Below are 24,018 nucleotides of genomic sequence, written 5' to 3' on the forward strand. Positions count from 1 at the left end.
ATTTGTGTGGATATTTTTTATGCTTGATTTATTTATTTAGATGTGTAATAATTTTGTCATATCTAGTGTGTCCAAGACCCATCCCTTTCTCTAACGACAACGATGACGAACACAATGAAGTAACCACCGTAACAAGAACATGCACAACGTATATGCGATTCCATGGAGGCTTTGCATCCACCATGCACATGGGTGTACAAGAGATACGGTCGAGCCTGGTCAAGTGCATCTAGGGCCCGCCATTAGTTCTTCCTCATTTCACCTACTACCAGCAAGAAACACTTGTCTATATATACACAGCCACACACACACATGGCTTGCACACGCGCACACACCTCGCATATACATTAACCGAGCAAAGGGACCTTAAAGTAGCCAGCTTGAAGAACCAGGGCAAGAAATCTCTAGCTAGCCATGGGGTTTGCCGTGACGAGGACGAGCCAGTCGCTGGTGGTGCCGTCGTCGCCGACGCCGGCAGGGGAGACGCTGCGGCTGTCGTCCCTGGACCGCGTGCCGGGGCTGCGCCACCTCGTTCTGTCGCTGCACGCGTTCGACGGCGCCACGCGGGTCGACGCCGCCGTCGGCGAGGGAGGAGAAGCTGCCGCATGCAGCCCGGCGAGGGCGGTGCGGGAGGCCCTGGGGAAGGCGCTGGTGGACTACTACCCGTTCGCCGGGCGGTTCCTGGAGCCGGCGGAGGAGGGCGGCGAGGTGAGGGTGGCGTGCACCGGCGAGGGCGTGTGGTTCGTGGAGGCCACGGCGGCGTGCAGCCTGGAGGACGTGAAGCACCTGGACCACCCGATGGTGATCCCCAAGGAGGAGCTGCTGCCGGAGCCGTCGCCGGACGTGCCGGCGCTCGACATGCCCCTCATGATGCAGGTACGCAGGTGTACGTCCGTGTGTATTTGCGTGCACGACATGAAAACAACGTAACTAAGTAAATTTGTCTACCGGGGACATACAAATATACGAACGTCCGTTAATTAGTTCAGGCTTGCACGGATACGGGATCCGCACGTTGGTCAATAACCGAGTAATGCTACACCTACAAAGGCTTACTTAAAGATTTTACGTATAAACTGATGTGTAAGATTGTGATTGGTTATTGAGGGATGAGGGGCTCACCCCCACTGAAAATAAAGGGGGAGAAGAGAGTTGGTTTGGAAGGTTAAATAAACTTTTGTAAGTTTTTGTAGGTCTAGCATTATTGGTCAATAACCTCTCATTCTTTTCCCACGATGGCTAACTTCATTAGCGACCCTCCAACTAAGTTATACGTGTTCCTCTCACTCGTCCAGACAAATATATCCATCAACTATACACATTTTGACAGCTACTGGATTTAAATTATTTTAGCTTCAATTTTAAGAGTTCTTATGACGCGACGTGCAAATGATTTAATGCGTATGTACAAACCTGCTAGTACGTACCCATGGTCCCGAAATGCTGAGGTTTTTACCCATAGTCCAACTTTGACGTAATACGTGTTCTTCTTCAGAACGCAAGTTTGACGTACGAGTATATATAAAAATGGATTTGCTACTCAAAAAGACACAGCGTGTATCAGGTGGCAGCACTGGGACAATTTTTATTTTTTTGAATGTACTCGGACAATTTTGCTGCGCGGTGGCTAGCTACATCCTGACATACAGACAGCGACGAGAGCACGTACAGACATAAAAGACATATAAAAGACATGCGCCTTTGTTTCAAACAACACTATACTCCCTTCGTTCTTAAATATTATACATTTTAGAAATTTTACTGAACTACGTACGGAGCAAAACGAGTGAACCTATACCCTAAAATATATTTATATACATCCGTATGTAGTCCATAGTGTAATCTCTGAAGGTCTTGAACGGAGGGAGTACATGATTTTGATGTGTTGTAGCGCCGATGAACGTTACGTCTTACGTGCGTGTCTACGAGCTGCTACGTACATCGTGCCGGTAGGCGGTAGAGACGTCGACGCACCATATATATATACTACTACTACTACATGTTAGGTAGGTGAGATGTGATCGATCATCACGACCGGTCACCTGATCTCGAGTAATGTTAAAGGTGGATCGACAAAACCGACCTCGCTTTCGCTCTACAATGTACATATGTAGGTGATATTCCATGCGGCCGGCACGTACTGACGTACGAGTAGGACTACAAAGCGATGGATCAACCTACGTACCTGCCAAGAGATCGTCTGCTCGTTTCTTACTCGAGGTAGGAAACTTGCTGGACCCCGCCACATCACATCATGTACTAGACCTTTTCTAAAAAAAAAAATCACATCATGTACTAGTACTATACTATACACCTCTCTGCTCCCTGGAAAAATATGTGGCGTGGTGCAGGTCGATCACCGGCTTGGCGGGAAAAAGATCGATGTGCACTATTCGCAGAGTACGTACTGACACGGGTAGTAACCTTTTTTGGTGGCGAGGCAGGAGATGGGAGCTCCATCACGGGCGGCAAGCTAGACATATATAGTGGAATATATATGGAGATCGCTTCACCAGAGTGGTATAGTGTATCTCGATCTAGCTACATCGAGCAAGCACGTACCTACTACCATGCACTACCCTTTCATTTTCAAATACTACCTTCATCTTAAAATAAATGTCTTAAGGTTAGTATAATTTTATACTAACACTAGTATAAGGTTGAGATAGTTATTTTAAAACGGAAGGAGTATATATATGACGGATGATATCGATACGGATCGTTTTTGTGGTAAAATGGCAAGATAAAGATCCGCTCGATATGCGGCTTGTGGTATGCACCACAACTAGCTTGTTGAGATAGGACTGCCCATCCACCGGTCCCATGAATCATCATAGCTAAGCAGTAGTATATTCTTGTTAAGATAGGACTGCCCATCCAGTTGGTTTGTATCCAAAGGCCGGGCACACATGCCTGATGCACGCGGACACGGAGTACGTAGTATATGCCACATTCCTCACCTGCACGCGGCATGCACATGTCATCGTTACGTGTTCTTACTATAGTTAGCTAGTATCACGACTACAGCACACCGGCGATCGATGCATGCGGCCGTGAGGTCGTTGTTATCGTTAGTTCTTGCTGGTAAAAACACTTGTAACAGTACGCATATGAGGTTTTTGGTTTATGAGTTGGTTGCCTTCCAGTTTCCATCAACTTTGTTTACTCCCCTCGGCAATTCATGCCACCTGTGTACCAAACACCCTCTCACGTCTTTTTCTACGTACGTACGTGTTGGGCTAATCGTGAGCCATGAGTTGCCAGGTTGACCTTAAAGTGCATGCAACCATGTCATGTGGAGATAAGATTCCAGCAGGTGCTTGGGTAGTTTTCTTGAACGAACTGGAAGTAATGGACTGCCACTATTGACCATATATACAAGTCCACCAAAACTCTTTACTCAATCTATACCATGCTAGACCTGCCTGGCTTGACTAAGACTACTAGTACTGGTGGCGGCAAGCTCCTAATTTATTATTTATAGGTTGTAAAATTTTAGAAAGTGGACCTTGCTTGACTTGGGAGTACAAGATGTGGCCAGATCAAGCATGAAGCTAGTAGTGCGGGAGCTAGTAGTTGCGACGGTGAAAAGGAGCAAGATTTAACCAACCGCGCGTTGATCGGTCGGCAGTGCGCGCGACCAGGGTATATTATCAGGTCACATTCTTGTGTGAGTCAGCTATAGTAGGTAGTGAGAGGACTAGTAAATCGATCAAGTAGCTCTCATTGACCCCAGCCGGGTGGTCTTATCTAGCGCGTACCACCTACCTTGAACACGCCATAGCCAGCCATTTCCTAGCTGCCTGATGTCGGACGTGTTAATGACATATACTCCCTCCGTTCTTAAATATAAGACCTGTACAGATTTTACTATAGACTACATACGAAACAAAATAAGTGATCTACACTTTAAAATATGTATATATACATCCGTATGTAGTCCATAGTGCAATCTCTACAAGGTCTTATATTTAGAAACGGAGGGAGTATTTGGCTAACACTAGACATGTGTAACTTTTTTTCTAGTCCATTTCCTTAAGCCAGGAAAAATGGTTTAGCTGACGCACACAAGTCCATGTCCATTGCCAGCAAGAACAGAAAGAGGTGGGTAGCTCGCTAGCACTAGCACCAGCGCCAGCACTAGATAAAAGGCACAAAACGGGTCCGTACAGTTGCAAGATTGCGATACTTGAGTGAAGCTGCCTATGGCTATGGGCAGGGGCAGGGCAGGCATGCAGGTCCATCACAACGAGTTGCTAGCTAGCCGGCCGGCCTTCTGCTGGTGGATATCCACTTCAGTGGATCTTGATTTGAGAGTGGAGGCTCGAGGAGGTCGATTGAGCACCTACCACCACCACCACATTTGATTCCCTTTTCACGCATACATACGCATAATTTAGTTAATCGCATCGCATAGAAGCAGCCAAAATAGGGATCGGCCACCGGTTATGACTTGCCTCATGGAGTCATGGTAGTACTATATTCTTGTACTAGCTAGCTAGGGTTCAAGTGCAACGAAACAGGTAGTACTTGCACATAATATCCAATATGGTCGTACACATGCTGGGTCCATGATGCATATATATATCCAACCTGCTTGCTTGTTGCTCGAGTTAGAGCTTGAGCTGCAAGTACCTAGCTGTGTGCAGATGTCGTTGTTGCCGTTAGTTATAGCTCTTGCTTGCTTGCTAGTGTCACCGATGTGCACCTATGCTTTATGACACCAGGGGTTTGATGTACTCGCTTGTTTGATGCGTCCTGGGAGCGGTTTGATGGAATCGAAACGAAACGATGCTGTCGTGCTTGCACCCATCTAGCCAGCATTCGTACTGTCGGTCGCTGTAGCTGTATGGTCCAGTGGTGGATCGGTCGTTTTCGAGCTATGTAACTATCCTACCAACTTGTTGCACCAGTAAAGAAAGACAATGTTGCACTAAGTTTGTTGAGCATGCAAGGTCACCCCTCTCATACAATATTCTACGATGCGTGCTGCGCTCATCAATACGCACGAGTTAATGGACCATATGCAATTATTTGTTTGGTCGAAGTTGACTAAGTTCAGTTATGGAAACGACTACACACAGATGGTGCTGAAAACAAATATAGAGAGAATATGGCCCGGACGCAGATACAAAGTGAAAGTTTGCCAACACACAAAACGATTAATTTTGATCCCATTAGCTACGTGTAAGTCGTCTGAAAATAGGTTTTGAGTCACACGATTTTCACAGGAAGAAAGCAGCCGTCGGAGAAAAGGAAGAAGCAGTCGTCAGAGAAGCATTCTCGGTCCATCCTACGGTAAGAGGCAACCCTACTATGTATCTTAGGATGTCGGGGACACTAAATATTTCATAGCCGGGATTGGAGGGATGGCCAAAAGCGACGACAACAGGACGGTGAACGGTAGTTTGGGGGAGGGTTGGGTGACTAGGCGGGCGCGATAGCGACGCTAGCCACGGGCGACAACAGCAGGAGGTTAGGTCGGTGGTATATTGGCAGTTTGACGTAGAAGATAAACAGTGAAACTGTTTGGAGGTTGAAAAAAGTCGTCTGTCATTTATCTTGCATCTGACGGATCATACAAAATTAACTGGCCCAAATTTAAGGGGACTAATCTGCGTGGCACGCCGGCGGAAACATTCGGACAGTCAGCTGCCTAGCGTATGATCTAGAACACGTAAAGGGTCCTGATTAGCACATCCATTGGGCCTTCGTCGTCGCAAAAATTTCGGTCGATAGTAACAAATGGCGACAATAGTTGCAACAAAATATTCCTTGGTTGTAGCAAAATCGACCTCACATGCTCCAGCAAAACGACCTCGTTGGTCATAGCGTGGCCGTCTAGTTGTACCATTTTGTGTCATCGATTGTAGAAAAAAGTCTACAACGGGTTGCAGCAAAAACATCATTGCCTTTGGCTATAGCTGGTTGTGCATGCCGTTTCTCCGGTCGAAGCTTTCCAAAAACAGCATTGCAACAAATCTTGCAACCGGTTACAGCATTTATAGGTACTGTTTGCAGCTCCTCCGCTCTTTTTCTTGTTCCAGCAAAAACAATTCGCCGGTACTAGCAAAAACCAGTTACGGTTGTAACAAAAATTGATAAAGGTTATAGCAAAAATCGATACCGATTATATCAAAAAATCCGGCGAACGTGGATGCAACTTTTTTAGTGGACGCTTGTAGCAAATTTGAACACCGATTGTAGCAAATTTGAATGCAGGTTGTAGCAAAACTCTATGATGACCGTGATACCCATGCAACTTCACCGACCGCCGTTTGCAGCCAAACAAATGCCGCGGTTATAGCACGGAAGAAAAGAAATACGGTTTTAAAAAGGGAGAACGATTGATGGTGGGTCCATGCGATTTGTCATATTATACGAGGCAACGCAGCTATAACTCACGTGGGACCGACAAATCAATTCGACGGACGCGCTAGTGGGAAGGCTTTCTCTAAATTTAGTTTAACTTTTTAGTTACCCTTATCTAGCCACTCGCAATTTTAATTGAGTAATAGGTGAGATGAGTCAATCGGTCAAGTAGCTCTCATTGACAACTGACTTGTACCACGATCGCGACTGATCTTACCTACCCCTATTGTTCTACTAGCCATTTCCGTATTACTATATTTTTGACAGTGCCGTTCTAACAACCATGGACTAAAGTAATTTCATTTCTATTTCCTGTGTTACTACGTGGACTAAGTAGATCGTAACCGAAAGGAAATTCTTGCACGACTACATGTTATCTTTCACTAACATACCACTAATTCGATTTCTCAGATGGAGCGTTCAATTAGTGACCTGACGTGTTTGTTTTGAGTCCCTAGTTGTTCGTTCATAAAACCATAATCTTTATTTTTTTTGCTCATATGTCCTGTCTCTTGCACGTGATTAATGAAGATGATGAGAAAGAAAAAAAATGAATAAAAAAATGGTTCAGAGTGGGATCGTGTTCTACGTGGTGGACTGACCGGATAGGTTTGCATACAAGGGTTCGCAGACAACGCAGACATATAAAGATGATATGAAGGTTTCAATGTTGGGTTAATATTTTTCTTATCTTTCATGTTCGTTTGCTGACAGATTGTGTCCACGGATGTTTGTGAAAGATTTAAAAAGTCTGGCTGTAGATGCTCCTGAAGACTTAGTTTTGTCTCAATCGATGTTATATTTGTTTGATCTTGTATGGAGATATATGCAAAGTTTTTCTTATTAGATTTTCTTTTATATACTATGTCACTTGATTGAGATTTGATTTAGTCTGAGTTGACTAAGACATAGCCACACCCAAATTTAGTCGATTGTGGGTGTGTACATTTCGAAGCTAAGCAGATCTTTATCTTTTATACTCAGATTCATATAAAATATCGTTAATCTAGTATAGTAGATTATTCTGTCTAATTAGATCAACTATCCCATTCATAAGTGTTCAAAAAAAACTATTTCTTCCACAAAAATAAAATAAAACAATCATCGCAAAAAGAATATGTTAAACAGCAATCCCCAAACATTCATTTTCGAGTGCTTGCTTGCAGGTGACGGAGTTCACATGCGGCGGGTTCACGGTGGGCCTGATCTCGGTGCACACGATAGCCGACGGTCTGGGCGCCGGGCAGTTCATCAACGCGGTGGCGGACTACGCGCGCGGCCTTCCCAAGCCCCGCGTGCCCCCGGTCTGGGCGCGGGACCTCATCCCGGACCCTCCCCGGATGCCGGCCCCGCCGCCGAAGCTGGAGCTCCTCGACCTCCGCGAGCTCACCGTCGACCTCACCCCGGACCACATCGCCAAGGCCAAGTCCGACTTCTTCGTGTCCATGGGGCAGCGCTGCTCCGCCTTCGACGTCTGCGTCGCCAAGACGTGGCAGTCCCGCACCCGCGCCCTCCGCCTCGCCGGGCGCCTCGCCGGCGACCAGCCCGTCCACGTCTGCTTCTTCGCCAACACGCGCCACCTCATGCTCGCCGGCGCCGCCGAGGGGTTCTACGGGAACTGCTTCTACCCGGTGACGGTGACGTGCGGCAGCGGCGAGGTGGCGGCGGGGGAGGTGGTGGACGTGGTGCGCGCTGTGAGGGACGCCAAGGCGCGGCTCGCCGGCGACGTGGCGCGCTGGGCGGTGGGAGGGTTCGCGCAGGACCCCTACGAGCTGAGGTTCACGTACGACTCGCTCTTCGTCTCCGACTGGACGCGGCTCGGGTTCCTGGAGGCCGACTACGGGTGGGGCGCCCCGACGCACGTCGTGCCCTTCTCGTACCACCCGTTCATGGCCGTCGCCGTCATCGGCGCGCCGCCGGCGCCCAAGGTCGGCGCGAGGGTCATGACCATGTGCGTCGAGGAGGCACACCTACCAGAGTTCCGGGACCAGATGAACGCCTTCGCCGCCGGCAAGTAACTCATCGTCGTCGATCGATTACCCAATCAAGTGTGCAATGCATGCTGTTAATTACTACTCGTACGTACAATACTTTAAATCTACGTAGCACTTTATACTTGTCGGAACGCCGTCACGGTTCGTGTGCGTGTGTAATTTGGCGCAATTAGCGTTGTGCTTGTACGGACTTGCCCAAGGCTGTCATGATGTACCGTGAGATGGTCCATGTATCGGGAAGAATATCTCAAGGTGCAATGGACGAATGATGAAACAATAAATGACCATGTTATTTGTACCGTGAAGAATATCTCAAGGTACACTCGATGAATGATGGAACAATAAAGGAACAATAATATGAAATGCTCAGAAAAATACATATAGTCAAAACTTAATTAGGTGGTTTTTAGTTGGGCTGTAGATTTCTAAAAGAAAATGTGGAAAATCTGTTGTGGAAAAGCAGTTGTGAAAAAATCTGCTATGAAAAAGTTGAAGGTCATTTGGCAAACGAATTGTATGAGTTATGGTTGTGAAGATACATGTCTGAACTAGCCATAAGAGCCGAAAAATTGGTTGAATGCTGTGTAATGATAATAACAGTACTGCATATTGATTTAGAGCACTAATAAAACCAAATTAAATAACTATTCAACTATACAGTGGTCAACATGATATTTGAACATAGCGATAGCATATTTTATAAGGATAAATATGTAGCACATAAAAAAAATTGATCCTTATAACTGTGTGATATGCCAAACTGGCTAACCGTGTGAGCTTTTTTCTCTTTCTGGTAGGCTCATCATCGATATCCCGATCCACTACATCCATCTACCAAAAAAAGGCAGCAATATTGTTAAATATGGCAGCAAGAACACTTAAAGAAAAAAAGGACAGCAACATTGTTAAATAGGGTAACAAGAACATTTAGAAAAAAAAGGACAACAACACTGCTAATTACGAAAGCAGCAAAATGACAGCAATAACATAGCAGCAATACAGTATCTATCTCTCATATTGCAGCAAAAATTCACGCAAATATGGCAGCAAGAATTCACACAAACATGGCAATAATAACATAGATATGTTTTATTACATCATGAAGACACGTGGTCATACATAGCAAAATAAATAGGTCATGCGGTGCTATTTGTTCATTCGGTCATGTTTTCTATTGAGCCAGTCAAGCCTCCCCTCTTTTGTTTCGATCAGCATGAACAACTCCCTATAGTTGGGTTGGAGGACAAGGTCGGTGGCTATCAAATATAAAGGATTTCCCTCCTCAGCTCCACACTCCTTCGTCAAAGTTGGAACTTCCTTCATAGTAGGAACAACACTTGTTCGAGCACGAGTTGTTGCTATCTCTAAGTAGATATTGCCAAGTGTGGCCTTGTACTCACATAGAAATGGGTTCTTGTCCTCCTTAGCCGACTCATCAATAAACTTTGCTTTGCGCTTCACATTTTTTGCAACCTTGTCATACTTTAGTGAGGCCTTGCCCTCCTTTGCTACCTTGCCTTCCTTAAGTGAAACTATGACCTCTTTTCTTGCATTTCCATCCCCCTCGGACTCTGCTTCAGCACCAAGCTTATCATCATCATTTGTGTTTTCCGATATCTCCCGAGGAATAGATGATGTTTCCCCGATGACATGTGCCATGGCGAACATGGCATGTATTTCTTGGAAGTTGGGCAGCCCATTCTTCTCATACTTTGCATGCTTAAGGCATTTCTAAACAAACAAAACATAGCATAAGAGTTAGCAATAGCACAAACAAATCGATGCTATAAAATAAATGACATTGCATATATACCTTAAGATGAGCATTCCACAATCATCGTCGGTTGTAATAGTTTTCTTCTCATCATCCAACCTAGCCAAGTTGCCTCATTTTTCAACACCAAGATTTGTATATATTTTCTCTTCAACATGTCCCATCTGTTTTTAATTGAGTCTCGGTACATCTTTTTCCAGTCCTATCAAAGAACTTCTCTTCAAGATGTCTGTACCCTCTACGGTTCAAACAACCCTTTGGTCTATTACCTTTCTCCACCTCTTCTTTGCATATCTCACAAAAAAAGGCTATGTGATGTGCATCCCAATTTGCCCTTTTTTTCATTTTTCATCTAATTCACAACATAAAATTTAAGAACAAAAGGTAAATTGCCAAACACTTCATGTAACATACTGATGCCATACATACTGTACATATCAAGACACCAACAGTCACATTCTTTAAAAAAACACAGACAAATACAAATTGTACACATCAACACACAATAATCTCTGCATGATCAGACCATATGCTACTGCCAAATAACATACACATATCATAAAATGTTTATCATAGTGGTACAGCTCAAACATGGCAACCAAATCCAAGCAAATCAGAAGAAATACCTTGGTAGATTGGGTTGTTGTAGCTGTCGCGATACAACTTCAATGGGTGCACAGAACAATGTGATGGTACCCTTAGCAGCGGTGGCCGGTTATCTTCGACTTGGTGACGGCTAGTCGGTGGAGGTTGACGAGGGGGCGGCGATGGAGCTTAGAGGAGGCGGACGGCGATGACACACCCTCTGCGTCACAGGAGCGTCCTCGCCACCAAAGCGGGCGACGGGGGCGAACCCTAGAATCGCTAGAGACAAGGGAGATGGGAGGGGAGTGCGAGCGTGGTCTCTCGATAGCTGGTGACTCGGTACTGCGTTTGACCCATTGAGTGATAAAGGTGGGTAATTTCACCTACAATCCAGGGGTAAGTTCAAGCAGACACGCATGTGAATCCACGGAAGCACCTCTCGCAAAAACCCTATTTAGCGCCACAAGCGCCGGTTACAATGCCAATTTTGCTAAACGGAACGTGCAGCGCTCCGCAATGGGCCGACCCATCTAGATATCATGTATGTGTTTTAGTCCGTGAACTTTTTTCCCAATTGATAAACTTTTTTGAAATAGGTGAACTTTTTAAAAATCAATGAACTTTTTTATTAAATCGATGAACTTTTTTGAAAATCGGTGAACATAATTTAAAATTCGTGAAATTTTTTCAAAGCAATGAACTATTTTAAAAATTGATGAAGTTTTTTTAAAATGATGATTTTTTCGAATTCTGTAAACTTTTTGAAAATCCATGAACATATTTAAAAATCGATGAAGTTTTTTTTCATAATTATTGAACTTTCTTCGCAAATCTGAACTTCCTGAAATTCTATGAACTTCTTTCGATTTTTTTTAATGACCAACGCATTCTATATGGGCCGGCACACGAGAAGGAGCGCTGCAGGCGCCGGTTCCTCTAACTAGCGTGGAGGGTGCCACATAGGAGGTCCCAACACCTCTGCCACCCCTTTTTGCTGTGCATCTATTTTGGATTGGTTGTCGATGGAATTGGAATAGCTCGTTTTGCTCTTTGGTTCAGACTAGCAAAAGGGCCCATGCGTTGCAACGGGAGAAAAAAAATACCACACGCTTTTAATATTTTTATAATCATTTTGATTTATTAAAATAATAAGCTAACTAACTAATGTAGTCAGTCCTATCCTATTTTGTTGAAAAAACAACCTGTCCATTGTTAATTCCATCATGATGAGAAATTGAACGGGACAAACAAAGCAAAACAAAGAGACTACGTAAATTGATCAATGGATTGTTATCTTATTTCACTCATGGGGTAGAGAATGTGGGATCAGATGACAAACTGAATGTGGTGTTCCATTCTCTGTCTCTACAACAATACAATATTACATTCAATACATTCATTCATCAGCAAACAAATCCCCACAAAACAAAATTTATCGCTGGTGCTTGGCACACAGTTGGAGGCATGAGGAGGGGATCTCACCAGATGATGAGTTCCTGCCGGAGGAGGGGATACGATGAGGGGAGCAAGGGTTAGGCGCCTCTATCAGACCATAAGGAGTCGCCATTGTCGCGCCATAACTTCGGAGTTCCTCGTGTGAGCCATGGAGGCCCGCCTCCACTTGCAAGTACTTCGCTCCGCCGCGCCTTATTCGTGCGCCGCTGCCGTTCTGCATCGAGCAGACGCATCATCCCCAGTCACTGTAGCTGTCGCGTTGATTTGATCCAGAAGTTGTGCTCGAGCGCCGAAACGGGGGCAGCAAGCAGGCAGAGGTACGGCCGCGGAGGCGGGTGGGTTGAGATCGACAACAATGGTGGTTGAGGTCGGCCGCGGCGGCGAGTGGTGTGGCAGCGACCTGGGCACAGGCCAGGGTGGACCAGGGTCGACGCGATGCGCTCGAGCGCCGCAACAGGGGCAATGAGTGGGGAGAGGTACGACCGCGGAGGCGGGTGGGTTGAGATCGACAGCGGTGGCGGTTGAGGTCGGCCGCTGCGGAGAGTGGTGTGGCGGCGGCCTGGGCACAGACGAGGGTGGCCCAGGATCGACGGGAGGAGGCGATGCGTACGGGTATAATTTTTGCAGCGAATCGTTTTTTCCTTTTGCGTTGCAGATAAATGATGAAGTGCGGGTTGAATAACAAAAATTACAGAGGCTTTTTTATAAAAAATATCGCGGTGGGTTTTCCGACGGAAGCAATAGCCGCTTTATTATTACTAGCAAAATAGCTCGTGCGTTGCAACGGGAGAAAAAAATACCACACGTTTTTAATCTTTTTATAATTATTTTGATTTATTAAAATAATAAGCTAACAAACTAATGTAGTTAGTCATATCCTATTTTGTTGAAAAATCAACCCGTCCATTGTTAATTCCACCATAATGAGAAATTGAAGCGCGGGTTGAATAACAAAAATTACAGGGGGGTTTTCATAAAAATGACGTGGTGGGTTTTTCGACGGAAGCAATAGCCGCTTTATTATTAGGTATAGATTCGGCTGCTCGGCAGCAAAATCATAGTAAAAATCTTAACTAAAGGGGGGTGTTATCGTGTTAATTGGCCCAATCCTCTCGCTCACCCTATTTTAAAACTAATGGTGAAAGCCTTCCAACACATATTCATACTTTTCATACATGGTGTCCCTTTTACACGGGTTCAAATATGAGAGGGATCAGAGCTCCAATTCTACTTTTTATAAAATTGGTCAATACATATCTAAGAAATCATCATGCTATGAAAGCAACTATTCATCTGATATAAACAAAAATGAAATGTTTGTTACCGAGTTATAATATGTATGGATCTCAATGCTAGATACGGAAGCACACTTTGGACTACGATTTAATGAAATTTCATTCAACTGAAAAAATAGAATTCTTTTTTAAAACAAGTCCGGATTTTATAATATTAGGATTAGGCCTTTCTATGACAGAGATTGGGCCAGTTTAGTAGCCCGGGTGACAAGAGGAGTACATGCCCCAATAATTCAGGTGCATGATAGCTGCATGGACTCTCTTTTCACCTATCACCATACAACATGCATACATCATATTTAGGGCACGCTTTGTCTCGCTTAGTGCTAGACCTGAGTGTCCCCCCGCCTTAGGGAGAGCGCGAAATGGGACAGACCAGCAGGATTAGTATGTTAGTTTGGATTATTTTGTAGTTCTATTTATATTTTAATTATATATTCCACAATTAACTAAATTGAAATTTCAATAGTTTACGTTGGATATTTTATAAATATTCATGTGGTGTGAGAAATGCCAGTGCAATATATTTTAGAAGCTGGATGCACTCCAAAAAAATGTTCATGTAATTTTTAAATATTTTATGATAATTAAAAAATGTCTATGCATTTCAAAAATATGTTTGTGCCATTTCAAAATATTGTTAGCGGTGTTAAGGAAGACCTACCCAATGAAATGGTTCATGTTCGGCTAGAATGACTCCATCATCCTAGGCTATATTTCAGAAAAGATCGGGCTGTGACAGTTAAAAAAGTGCTCATACAATGTATAATAAAAGTATGCGTGATTAAAAAAATATTTCGTACCACTAAACAAATGTACATGATATTTATAAAGATGTTCATGCATATCAAAATCTTCCAAAACCGGTCTGAAGCGTCTTATAAGCTTCCCAAAACAGCACCCTAGGAAATCTTATTAGGTCGGTCCATAGCGCCTTGGCATGGGCGAGATTAGAGAGCAACTAGTTAGCGAGCACTCCTTCGGAAGCCTCCCAACGGACACTCTCACGCGTCGCCATTTGACACATTTTAAGCTGCCGTTACGTGTCATGCTCTGAGCTCTTCCTCCAATTTTTTTTTTACTTTTTCGCACGCGTTTTTGGCTTTTTAGATTATTATTTTTTTTTGGATTTTTTGGGTGTTTTGGTTTTTCGCCGGTCTTTTTTAGTTTTCTGAGGGAAAAAATTCAGAAAAAAATGTGTGAAAAATGTGTTTCTGTTTTTTCGCGACAAGTCCGGTTTCGCTTCGGCGAGAGGCACGATTTTGCCTTCGCGAGAGACAACGTTTTGCCTCTTGGAAACAAAAAAAACACGTTTTCATTTTTTTGCAAGAGGCACGATTTTGCTTCCACGAAAGACACGTTTCGCCTTCGCGAGAGGCACAGTTGTGCATCTCGGAAAGGAAAAACGTGGTTTTGTTGTTGCTTTTTTTACGAGAGGCACATTTTTGCTTCCGCGAGAGCCATGCATGTGCCTCTCGAAAAGGGAAAAACGTGTATTTTTCATGAGAGGCACGGTTTTGTGTCCGCAAGAGACATGATTTTAACTTTATGAGAGCCACGCCCGTACCTTTCGAAAAAGAAAAAAAGACGAAAAAACGTGTTTTTTTTCCCAACAGCAAGAGGACTATTTTGGTATGTCGGGGCCTTCTGTGTCGTCCGATGGCAGACGGCAAAGTGTGGGGATGGGGCCTCGCCCCTTTGCCGTCTGTCTGGGCCTTCTGTCTCGTCCGCTCGCAGGCGGCAAAGGCTTGACACATGGCAAATATTGACTTTGCCATTAGTCAAGCTTTTGTCGTCTGTTTTCTTCCAGCTGATGGCAAAGAGACTTTTTATCATCAGCAAGCACATGATAAAGACCAGACATATGGAAAATTATGTGATTCAAGTAGTGTATAATTACATCATATCTGGTCAGCGATACAAAGCCCTTGTATGCCTCCACCTGCCAGCCTCGATGGATGTTTCGATCACAAAAAGTGGATCAAAATACACAGCAGCCTATCCGTGGTCGGGAAGGCAGGCGAAAAGCGTGCACAAAAGAAAATACCACTGGATCGCCCCGGCACCGTGGTTTAATGAGCGGAAAACCATTAAAAGCACACGGTTTTTTCCAACGGTGGAGCGTACTATTGACTTCTGCTATGTTTTCTGAAAAAAGGAGATATGCCCATTGCCTTGCGTTTATTGCAAGCCACTTGAATTATTGTTTCTGCATAAGTAACAATACTTAACCGGCTAGCATTTGCTTTTCTCTGATTTTTTGAACTTTTAATACTAAACCGGCTAGCATTTGCTTTTCTCTGATTTTTTGAACTTTTTTTACCATGGTCTTGTTCACAATTAAGTAACAATACTAAACCGGCTAGCATTTGCTTTTCTCTGATTTTTTGAACTTTTTTTTACCATGGTCATGTTCACAATTAAGTAACAATACTAAACCGGCTAGCATTTGCTTTTTTCTGATTTTTTGAACTTTTAATACTAAACCGGCTAGCATTTGCTTTTCTCTGATTTTTTTGAACTTTTTTACCATGGTCATGTTCATAATTAAGTAACAATACTAAACCGGCTAGCATTTGCTTTTCTCTGATTTTTGAACTTCTTTTTACCATGGTCCTATTCACAATTACGAGACTCCTCTGATGCGTTACGTCACAGCTGTATGTATGTAGTCGTGGATGTGGTAAATGCCACCTGACGTTTTGACTTTGTTCCCTCCTCCACGTGTTGTCCTGGTTGTGCCCCACGTCCATATGTCTGAAGTACACTTAGCTTATCTAGGTAGTTCTTAACAGTAAATATATAGGATGGTGTTTTGGGGTTTCCGTCTATCTTTTCTTCCCTTTCCTTTTATTTGTTCCGTCGTTATGGTTGGTCTCTCCTATAGCACCAGCCATGGCGATCGGCATGGTCGTTCTCAAAGCTCTACCCGTGGCCGTGGAAGGTCTGCGTGTTATACTAATGCTTTTCAGTGATCTCTTCCTTTCTTCTATCTACTTTCTTTGCTCTGTTTACTAGTAGCTACTGCTGACTTGACTTTTTAGTCTTAGGGGATTAAATACAGCGAACTAATATGCCTTCCGTGAAAGACAACCTTATATTGGTCGACCAGCGTATGCGCGATCACCACGCGGACCATCTCATGTTCCGTCTAGAGGAGCCTGTCATCTTCCTGCTGATCAGATATCTGCTCCCTTTGATGCATTTTTTGTCCTTCTCTTTTATTCTCCCCTTCTTATTACATTGTATTGCTTCTGTTCTCTCTCTCTTTTTATTATTGCTGGTGTTCTTATTGCAGGAACATCTTCTCTGCAGCGTCATCGTCAAGAGATACGTGAGCGAAAGCGGCCTGTTGTTTCTTCGGATGGTGATCCTCTCTGTTTTTCTTTCTTATTTATTACCGTCTTCATCTTATTTTCTTGCTAATTTTTGATAGGCTACCTACCTGTAGCTACTGCTGTTTCACACGCAGACTCTTTATTTTCTTTTCGGTTGGTTGATTATCATGGCCACACTTCTGTCCCATTGGAAACACCTGCAACGCCTATTCGTCGGCGACGAGTTCTGAACACGTCAACCTATGCTTCGACTTACGTATCTGGGTGCCGTACTATTTTTTCAAACCAGTTTACTCCTTTAGGTATTATGCATTTTCATTTAATTCCACTCCTGCTTGATAGTTTTTTTTTACTATATCATACCTGCTCTGTAGCTGATAATTACTCTTTTGTTACTTTTTGGTTACTATATTGTAGTTCTCCGTTTGCCGATTGTTACCCATGCCGAGGCCACTGTGAAAGGACGTGGATGTCGCCTAGAGGGGGGGGGTGAATAGGCGCTTTAAAATAATTACGGTTTAGGCTTGAAAAAATGCGGAATAAAACTAACGTTTAATTTGTCAAGCACAAAACCTAAAACAACTAGGCTCACCTATGTGCACAAACAACTTATGCTAAGCAAGATAAACAATTAAGTGATAGCAAGATATATGACAATAAACAATATGGCTATCACAAAGTAAAATGTATAAGTAAAGGGTTCGGGTAAGAGATAACCGAGGCACGCGGAGACGTTGATGTATCCCGAAGTTCACACCCTTGCGGATGCTAATCTCCGTTGGAGCGGTGTGGATGCACAATGGTCCACAAGATGCCACTAAGGCCACCGTAATCTCCTCACGCCCTCGCACAATGCAAGATGTCGTGATTCCACTAAGGGACCCTTGAGGGCGGTCACCGAACCCGTACAAATGGCAAACCTTGGGGCGGTCACCGGTACCTATACAAAATGCTCGGGGCAATCTCCACAACCTAATTGGAGACCCCGACGCTTGCCCAGCTTTACACCACAATGATTGAGCTTTGAGACACCACTAAGCTTCTAGGACGCCAAAGCATCCACGAAGAACAATATCTAGGGTACTAAGTACCAAAGGTAATAAGCTTCTCAACTTCTCACTTCCATGTATCACCGTGGAGAACTCAAACCGATGCAACTAATGCAATGGCAAGAACACACGAAGTGGCCAAGTCCCTCACACTCAAATCCCTCCACAACAACAAAAGCTATGGAGATATATGAGAGGAAGAACAAGGAGCTCACAAAGAACTCCAAGATCTAGATCCAAGGGGTTCCCCTCACATAGAGGAGAAAGTGATTGGTGGAGATGTGGATCTAGATCTCCTCTCTCTTTTCCCTCAAGAACAAGCAAGAATCATTGGAGGGATTGAGAGTTAGCAAGCTCTAAGAAGGTCAACAATGGGGGAAGAACACGAGCTCAACGGATAAGTAAAGACCAAGGGGGAAGAAGACCCCCTTTATATAGTGGGGGAAGAAATCAGACTGTTACCCCCACTTACAGCCCGAGCCCAGCGGTACTACCGCTGACCCTCCAGCGGTACTACCGCTGATCCCATGGTAATGCAAAGAAACTATCGGGCCAACCACCGCCAAGAAAGTCTTCGCAAAAAGTCCGACATAGTACAGCCGCAAAGATGACGGTACTAAAGTCCTGGAGCGGTACTACCGCTGACCAGGGGCGGTACTACCGCTGGGACAGCGGTACTACCGCCAGCTCTAGTGGTACTACCGCTAGGGCCAGCGGTACTACCGCCAGCTCTAGCGGTAGTACCGCTAGGGCGAGCGGTACTACTGCTAGGTCCAGCGGTACTACCGCTCGCCACTGAAACAACCATAACTTTCGCATACGAGCTCCGAATCGAGCAAACCCAAGCTTGTTGGATTCAGGACGACAAGAGCTATCCAAACAAGAGCTCCGAAATCTTAAGACCATGCAGATATGAAAATGCCAATGATATAGAGATGTGAGACCTCTATGAGTGAAGAACCGGCAAAAACTCCATCATCAAAAACATCATAGTAGATGCATATGGACTCCGTTTTCGATGAACTCGAGCTTGTCATGAAGATGACCATAAGCTCTAAAACTCACAAAGAGAAACACCAAATAAGAACCAAGAAGTATGATGCAAGGATGGAAATGGTTTGAGCCCTCAACGAACGATACGATCGAGCTACTCACTTGAGAGCCCCCCTTGACAGAACGGCAATCTATCCTAAAACAGAAAACCTATCAAGGGCAAACCTATACCTTGCACCTCGTCCTCTTGAGCTAGATGACGATGATCTTGGCTTCCTCAAGATGGAGCACCTTCTTGATTACTTTGGCTTGATGAAGACTAGTTGATTCCTCCCCCATACACAACATGGGTGAGCCGCTCTTCAGTATATCTTCACAAGTCCATTTCCACCACAATGGACGGCAGGCTTCAAGCATGTTATCTTCGTGTTGATTCACTTGAACTTCCATGTTTTGTTTCACTTCTCTTGAAGCAGATATTGATAATAGTATGAATACAGGGAGTGCCCCTTACGTGTTCAAAATATGTGGTGTTGTATACCATCGTATTGGTTCAGTTTTGCCACCACCTGATGGAGCACCAAAGTATGCTCAATTATATATTGTTGATTCAGCTGATGAATAGGTCAGTAGGATGGGTGTCTTTCATCAAGAAAATGGTGAATCAAGTGCACAAAATCGATATCATCGATCTTCTGAACCAGATCCATTTATTGTACAGTCTCTCATAGAAATGCTCGATTTATACAACCATTATGCAAAAATCTATAGGATGGCCCGTACAAGAATGCATGATCAAGATGTTCCAAACATGAGAATACAATTTTATGGAGATGAGGGCGGCTCTCATGGTAATCGGTATTCTGGTCCAATTGCTTCCGAAGTTGCCGCTCTCATTGTTGGAGACCTTACTCCCCAATGTCATAAGTTTGATGTTGTTGTCGAAGCACTGTGTGGAGATTTGGAGCACATTTCTCATCTAAATCCGTCACTGATGCCACTTTAGTACTGTCACGCCCAAGATGCGACCCTATCCTCAATTTGGCACGATGGCCTCGTCAGGGATAGAAGCGCATCTCGTCGTGTCGCAAGAATGGATATCGTCACAAATACATGTACTGAAAAGAAGAGATATATATATAGAGAGAGTTGGCTTACACTCGCCACAAGCTACATCAGAGTCACATCAGTACATTACATAATCATCAAGAGTAAGAGCAGGGTCCGACTACGGACGAAAACAAACGATAAAAATAAGAACGACGTCCATCCTTGCTATCCCAGGCTGCCGGCCTGGAACCCATCCTAGATCGATGAAGAAGAAGAAGAAGAAGAAGAAGAAGCAACTCCAAATGAACAATCAACGCGCTCGCGTCATGTAACCTTTACCTGAACCTGCAACTGGTGTTGTAGTAATCTGTGAGCCACAGGGGACTCAGCAATCTCATTTCCAAAGGTATCAAGACTAGCAAAGCTTAATGGGCGGGGTAAGGTTAAGTGGTGAGGTTGCAGCAGCGGCTAAGCATATATATATGGTGGCTAACTTATGAGTACAAGAAATAAGAGGGGGAAGATCTACGCATAACGGACGTGAACTACTGATGATCAAATGAATGATCCTGAACACCTACCTACGTCAGACATAACCCCACCGTGTCCTCGATCGGAGAAGGAACTCACGAAAGAGACAGTCACGGTTACGCACACAGTTGGCATATTTTAATAAAGTTAACTTCAAGTTATCTAGAACCAATGTTAAACAAAGTTTCCACGTTGCCACATAACCGCGGGCACGGCTTTCCGAAAGATTTAACCCTGCAGGGATGCTCCAACTAGTCCATCACAAATTACCACAAGCCGCATAAAAATCCTCAATCACGAAGCTTGCGATCTCATCGGATTCCCTGGTGGAAAACCTCAACTATGAGATTACCCAAAGCATCACCGGAATCCCGATGCACAAGATATCTCGTCAAAGGTAAAACTAATCCAGCAAGGCCGCCCGACGTGTCGACGATCCCGATAGGAGTCGCGTACCTCGTTCTCAGGACACGGCGGATGAGCTAGACGTCGGGATCGCTAAACCTCCGGGTGACCAGAGGGGCGCCGGACATCGCTCAGGTGGGACCAACACTCATGAGGAGCACTGGCCCGGGGGTTGGTTAAATTATCCTCGGGGTCCGGAAAGTCCCTATGCAATTTTATTAGGTGTTTAGGCAAATGTAGTACCAAAGTTGGGCCTTGCCAGACCAGCTTTAATCTAAAACGAATTATCAAGGGGGTCCCCATAACAACCTCGATCGTGTTAGGAGCGCTCATTTATGGAACATAACACCGGTAGCCGAAACTAAGGGGGCAAAGGTGGAACAAAACACCAGGCTAGAAAGGCCGAGCCTTCCACCTTTACCAAGTATATAGGTCCATTAAATTAAATAGCATTGATATGGTGATATAACAAGGAACCCATGTTTTCACATGGAAGCATCTGCACCTGCAACTAGCAACGCTAACAACAAGGTTAAGCAAGCAGTAACATAGCCAATCAGTGGTTTGCTAGGTTGAACAGGTTGAAGGTTTCATGGCATTGTTGAGAGGCTGATATTTAACATGTGGTAGGCAACGAGACATAAGCGATAGCATCGAAATAACTAGCATGGCAATGATAGTAATGGTATCTGGGGAAATGATCATCTTGCCTGAGATCCCGCTTGGAAGAAGAATGCCTCCGTGAAGCAGACGAACCGACGTAGTCGAATGGGTCCTCACATCCGACACGCTTGCGGAACTCTATCGAGACGGAGAAACCAGAAACAAGCATCAACACACGATATTCACCACACGATGCACAACACATATGATGCATGAGCTACTGAATACATGCAAGTCACGGCATGGCAAATCACACAATCAAACACTACACATTAAGTGAAGTTCAATATGCAACGAGTTGCATATTGACGAAACTCCACGTTAATTATTTAGTTCACTCCCGGTTAGGTACTCGGCAATATTAAAAGGTTGTTAACATGGCAAGGGGGTGAAGCACAAATTAATCTACCTAGCTAGGCATTTTAAATGAGGCCGGAAACGACATATAGCATCTCCGAAATGACCCCACGTGTTAAATTCTAATTCTGTCCAGATTTGTCCTAATCACATTTTAAGTTTGTTAAACAGCAAAACAAAGTGGTTCACATGATGATACGCGACGTGCTGGTCCATTTACATATATGGCACAACTTCAACGGAGCTACGGACAAATAGTTACGTCCTAAACCGTTTTCAACATGTCGGCACGCAAACCAATGCAAACAGCATGCTAACAGCCTTAAAACATGCATGAGAGTTGGTTTTTGTGAAACTACAGAAAATTCTAAGCAACTTATATGTTGAAATCATTTTAATCCGATGCACGATTTAGAAACTACGCTAGTTTGAAAAACAATGCCTTTTTCTGAAATTAACAAAATCCGTGAGAATTGGAAAAATCACACGATGTTAAAAAAAACACAGTGGACCGCATTTCACCATAGTGCAGTGGTCCAGGGCTGAAATCGGCCCACAACAGCTGTGTGCAAGAGAGAAAAAAAAAAGAAAAAAACCACAACCAGCAAAAGATTAAAGGCACCGATGGGATTTGATCCCACGACCTCCTGGACGAGGGAAAAATACTCCAACCACTGCGCTATTGTTGAGACTTTGGTGCAAGGTGGGTATATAAGTCATATGTATCAAACTGAGGCTCTAATATAATTAACACAAAAACAAAATAGGCATATCTAGGATTCAAACCCCAGATCTCTGGGATGTAACCCGTTGGCACAAACCAGTTGACCTGTGCATGCTCGAGTGAAATATTGCAGGGTTAGCGCCAGATGAACCATACCTTGGGGCCAGCCTAACAAAATTGAATCATGAAACAGAGATATCTCTGTTGCCAGGTCGGGGATGCACGGGTTCAGTTCGTCAGGGACGAATGGCTGGCGGCATGGGCGATGAGGAGGTGGCTCCGACGGGGCTCTTCGCCAGCGGGCTGGGTATCTCCGGTTGAGGGGGCCCTCCGGACGTGCTGGCTGGGGACGCACACATGGCCGGTCGAGGTCGTCTTCTGGGCTAGGCTTGGCACTGCCGGCGCGGTCAACAGCCGAGCGAGCTGTTGCTGCTCGTTACCTGACGAACAGAAGCAGCAGGAGTCTTTGTGGAGCAGAGGACGGCGACACAGGAGGTCGGGCGACGGGGTCGGCGGTAACCGGCTGGAACCGACGGGAATGGCACGGGGTCAATCCAGATCGGGACACTGAGGCGCAGATGTCGTGATCTAGGGCGGCAGTGGCGGTTTTGTTCTTGTTCTGCTCCTAACAGAAGAAACGAGCAGAGGGAGAGGTTAGAATAGAGGAGGAAGAAGAAAAGGGAGAGGGAGAAGAGAGGGATGGCACAGGGGCACCGGCCTGGGCATGGTGCTGCTCCGGCGAGGCTGGCCTCGAGAGCTTGCTGCCCCCGTTCTAGATCGGGAGCGCCGGCTGGGGTTGGGACTGCTGTTGCTGTTGCTGGCGTCGGGCGCGTGTACGAAGCAGCTCTGGACATGGGGGCGCTCCTGGCCGAGGTAGCAGCGACCGGAACGGCAGCGGGGTTGGCTTGGCTCGGACGACGAGGGGGCTACGGATGCTCCAGCTGTTGGATCGAGGCCCCATGGGGCGGCTCGGCTGCTGCAAGACAGAGAGAGATGAGACGAGGAAGAGAGAAGAACCAGGGAAGAAAGGAGGAGAGAGGAGCAGGGGCACCGGCGCGGATGCAGGGAGCTACCGGTGACGGACGCTGGCATCTGCCGGCTCCTAGACGCGTCCAACATGCAGAGTAGAAGGTGGCATCGGGGCATGCTTCTTGCTGGTTGGGCAGGGGAACGAGATCCCGAGGAAACAGGAGTGGCGGCGGCGGCGGTGATGGGACAAGATCCCTAGGAATTAGGGTTGAACCTCTTTTATATAAAGATATTGAATTGGGCTAGAGTCTATCAGGACCCTCCGATGCAGATCAGACGGTCGAGAATAACTAGGTTAGGGAGTCCAATGGACAAACCGATGATAGTTTGCGGTATTACGGGGTTGAACCGGATCCAACGGTCACAACCGCGTGTTTCGGGCACCGGGAGGTTTCGGACTGGGC

At 45.2% G+C, this 24,018-nt stretch overlaps 1 protein-coding gene across 1 annotated transcript; it reads left to right on the plus strand.

Moving 5' to 3' along the window:
* Nucleotides 1–224: 224 nt before the first annotated feature.
* Nucleotides 225–8,671, plus strand: LOC123422737 (acyl transferase 4-like). Its single transcript, XM_045107731.1, has 2 exons — nt 225–876; nt 7,539–8,671. The coding sequence occupies exons 1-2, from the start codon at nt 415–417 to the stop codon at nt 8,388–8,390; spliced, it is 1,314 nt and encodes a 437-aa protein (XP_044963666.1). The 5' UTR covers nt 225–414; the 3' UTR covers nt 8,391–8,671.
* Nucleotides 8,672–24,018: the final 15,347 nt, after the last annotated feature.

Source organism: Hordeum vulgare, chromosome 1H, assembly GCF_904849725.1.
Source record: "Hordeum vulgare subsp. vulgare chromosome 1H, MorexV3_pseudomolecules_assembly, whole genome shotgun sequence".
NCBI classification, from domain to species: domain Eukaryota; kingdom Viridiplantae; phylum Streptophyta; class Magnoliopsida; order Poales; family Poaceae; genus Hordeum; species Hordeum vulgare.